At 44.5% G+C, this 4171-nt stretch overlaps 1 protein-coding gene across 1 annotated transcript in view; it reads left to right on the forward strand.

Annotated features, from left to right (window-relative positions):
* Nucleotides 1-4171, forward strand: part of CCDC18 (coiled-coil domain containing 18) — a 153774-nt gene that overhangs the window by 27434 nt on the left and 122169 nt on the right. The window contains exon 7 of the mRNA XM_014550012.1: nucleotides 463-591. Within this exon, the coding sequence (XP_014405498.1) occupies nucleotides 463-591 (129 nt within the window). The remainder of the gene's footprint in view (nucleotides 1-462; nucleotides 592-4171) is intronic.

Below are 4171 nucleotides of genomic sequence, written 5' to 3' on the forward strand. Positions count from 1 at the left end.
GGCCGCCATCTTGGTTGGCAGTTAATTTGCATATCTCAGTGATTAGCCAATGGGAAGGGTAGCGGCCATACGGCTAATTACCATGTTTCTCTTTTATTAGATAGGATACTTATTATATTTTCATATTTGCTTTTTTGTACCTGTCAGGAAAAAAATCATTGAATATAGTGGTGATAATAGTCATTCTTATCCAGTCTCTAAACTATATGATAGTGCTTTTAGTATCTGACCATGAAATAGGATATACTAGTAAGCTGTATATATATAATTTGATGGAAGTATTATTTTATTCTTACTAAAACTCCTAGATGGCAAATGATAAATATGCCTTTTCTTTATCTCTAATGAAATATTCATTTCTCTTAATTCTCATTTAAACTAACAGAATTCCTAATGTTGAACTATTTTTGCATACTGGCATAATCTCTTTAATAACCTTTAAAAATATCCTTTATTTTATAGAGAGGCAGAAGATAAATTAGAGCAGAGTCAGAAAATGGTGATTGAAAAGGAACAGAGTTTGCAGAAGTCCCAAGAGGAATGTATAAAGTTGAAGGTGGATTTACTTGAACAAAGTAAACAAGGAAAGAGGTATGTGTTTTTAAAGCAAGTAATTTCTTTTTTTGTAAGGGGAAAAAAAAGAATATATTACCTATTTAAAATTCTAGCTAAGTTTTGAAGTGAAAATTTTTCAGAAATTTGTCAGTAGAATAACTTAATTTTTTTGGTACATTTTTATTTTCATTTCCCATTAAAATATTTTTAAAAAAATATTTGTATTGATTTCAGAGAGAGAGGGAGAGGGGGAGAGAGATAGAAACATCAGTGATGGACAGACAATAGGGTGGTGAGGGCCTGGGGTGGAGTGGGAACCGGGTGGAGGGGAGCTATGGGGGAAAAAAAAATAAAAGAAACATCAGTGATGAGAGAGAATCATTGATTGGCCCCCTCCTGCACGTCCCCCACTGGGGATGGAGCCTGCAACCTGGGCATGTGCCCCTGACCGGAATCAAACCTGGGACCCTTCAGTCCGCAGGTTGACGCTCCATCTACTGAGCCAAACCAACCAGGACTCAATTAAAATTTTCATGTGTGAATTTTATGTTATTGGCATTCTTGATTGGGATTAATTCCTAAGAGCCTGATAATGATGATCAACATAATGATATTATTTCTGAAATTAAGTTGCATGACTTACATAAAATTCATGAGAAAGTGTCTTTGGGTCTTCCTTAAGGAATACATGAGTACTATAAGAATATCTATTTTATTTAAACCATGTCTTAAAATAAAGTTTTGTAGGTAGCCTTGACCCAGGAACCATTAACTTTGAATGTCAATTAACTTTTAAACTAATACTTAACATTTTTAGTTTAAATCAATGAGATTTTACAATATAATAATGTAATTATGACAACTTTTACATAAAGTAAAATCATAATCTGTATTTTTATCTTTTACATTAAAAATATTTTTAAAATTTGCACTATAGTGTAAATAACATTACAAAGAAAGTGTATTTTGAAAATTTGTCATAAATAGATTAAATATTTGTTTGCATTTTTATTTAAACCTCTTGAAACCTAGCAGCATTTGGCTGGTCTAGTTTCAGTTACAATGTATATTTGGTAGTCAATATTACTTTGTGGTAATGTTTAGGTTTTGGAGTTAAATAGCCAGATTTTACCTCTCAGTGGCTTTGTTACCTTGGGAAAATTATCTGTCCTTCTTGAATCTAACTTTGCTCATCTTTAAATTGAGATGTTATTGTCTTGATATAAGGATTAAATGAAAAAAGAAATGTTAGGTGCCTTTTAAATAATAAACACTAGCAAATGTACCCATCATGAGTGTAACCTGTATGGTTAAAGCCCTCCAGGCATGGCTCAGTGGTTGAGTGGAGAGGTCACAATTCGATTCCAGTCAGGGCACATGCCCGGGTTGTGGGCTCAATCCTCTGGCTTGATCCCCAGTAGGGGGCGTGCAGGAGGCAGCCAATGAATGATTCTCATTATTGATGTTTCTATCTCTCTCTGTCTCTCCCTTCCTCTCTGAAATCAATAAAAATATATTTTTTAAAAATTAATAAACTATATGGTTAAATAGTCTGAAATTCAGACTTATTCAGATAAGCTTTTTGCATATGGTTATTATAGTGAGGTAATATTATGGAAACTAGCTTTCTAATGTAGCTAAGAAAAAATACAAAGGAAGAGCAACTAGTTCTCTCTGTAAAACTTAATATGATTCTTAGGGTCAAGTATTGACTTAGCTTTCACAAGGTGAATAGTGAGGATGGCCACAGTTTGGACAGCATATGCAAAGGCATCTATCTACCAGTCTATATATATAAAACCCTAATATGCAAATAGACCGAACAGCAAAACAACCGAACAACTGGTCGCTATGACGTGCGCTGACCACCAGGGGGTACGTGCAGAACATGGTGGGCATTGGCAGCAGGTGGCAGAGCATGGAACATGGTGGGCATCTGCCATGGTGGGATGGTGGAGCAGGTGAGCAGGGGCACCAGACCAAGGTGGGGCGCTGGTCACTGTCATCGGGGCACAGCTCTGGTGGTCACTGAAAATTCTTTGCTTCTGCATGCCACGGTCCAGCCGGGTGCTTGCACCTGCTGCTGGCGCCAGCCCTACTCGCACCTGCTGCCGGAGCCCGGCGCCTGCCCCAATCACTTGGCACCGTCAGCAGGTGCAAGTGGCAACTGCTGGCCCTGATCGCCCCTCAGGGCTTCTCCACCTCCTCCTGCTCCTGGGGGGTGATTGGGGCTGGCAGCCACCTCTCGCACCCACTGCCACCAATGGCCCTGCTCACACTGCTGCTGGTGCCAGAGCCACTGCTCGCACCCACTGCCAGTGCTGGCCCCCACTCGCATCTGCTGCTGGCGCCAGAGCCAGAGCTGGAGCTGCCGCTCGCACCTGCTGCTGGCACCTGACGCCTGTCACGATTGCTTGATGCCATCAGCTGGTGCAAGTTGTGCTGCTGGCTCCAGTTGTCCCTGAGGGCTTCTCCACTTCCCCCTGCTCCTGAGGTGCAATTGGGGCAGCAGCAGCTGCTCCCACCCACTGATGATGCAGGCCCTGTTCTCACCTGCTGCTGGCGCCAGCCCCAATTGCTCCGTGCCGTCAGCGCATGGGAATGATGGGGGTGGGAGCAGGGCTGCCTACAGACCGGGGACTGGTTGCCACAGGGGGAGGGGCTGGGTGGGAGTGCGGAGGATGGGCTAAGACCCACCCCTGTGCCCACCGCAGCCTCGCAGCCCACAATTCCTTTCAAGGTGCACAAATTCGCGCACTGGGCCCCTAGTATATATCCTATATAATAAAAGAGAAACATGCAGTTTAGCCATCCCTCCGCTATGCTCAAGCCATGCCCACCAGCCAATCCGAGTGACTCTGCAAATTATCTGACAAAGATGGCAGTTAATTTGCATATGCAGGTGTCAAGCGCCCCAGGAGGTGATGGCGGCCACAGCTGCAGGCTCCCAGGTCCTTCGCCAGCCCCAGGAGGTGCGCCAAGCCATGCCTGTAGGCTCCTGGGACTTTCGCTAGTCGGGGAGGCATGGCCATCCGCGCCTAGCCACTCCCGCGGACTCCTGGGACCTTGCCGGCGGAGAGCAGGAGGTTTGGAGGACTTGGCAGAGCAGGAGACTGCTGGACATAGAGCAGAGCGAGAGAGAGGGCGGCTTGGAGGGCGTGGCTCCCTCTGTCCAGCTTCCTCATCACAGCTGTGGAAACTGACAGCAGGGAGGAGGAAGTCCCACCCCCACAGAATCAGCCAGATTCAGCCATTGGCCAGACAGCTCTCAGTGGCCTGATAGCCAGGACTGTCATTCACCTGCATCTCAGACCGTGACAGCTGGGAGGTGGGACTATGTCTAAAGAACAACTGTTGATACAACGTAGCTCTGCAGCCGAAAGATGCCAGCGTTATCGACAGAAAGTGTCTGCAGAGCAGAGTGCGTCTGATATTGAAAGAAGGTGGCGCCTGCGACAGGATGTATCTGAACACCAGCTACTGGAAAAACATCGCTCCGATGCCGAAAAACACGGTTGTTATTGACAGAAAATGTCTGAAGACCAATGTGCCTTTGAAGTTGAAAGAAGGCGATGGCGACGACAGAATATGTCTAGAGAACAGTCATCAACAAGTA

Source organism: Myotis brandtii, unplaced genomic scaffold (genome assembly GCF_000412655.1).
Source record: "Myotis brandtii unplaced genomic scaffold, ASM41265v1 scaffold58, whole genome shotgun sequence".
NCBI lineage: Eukaryota > Metazoa > Chordata > Mammalia > Chiroptera > Vespertilionidae > Myotis > Myotis brandtii.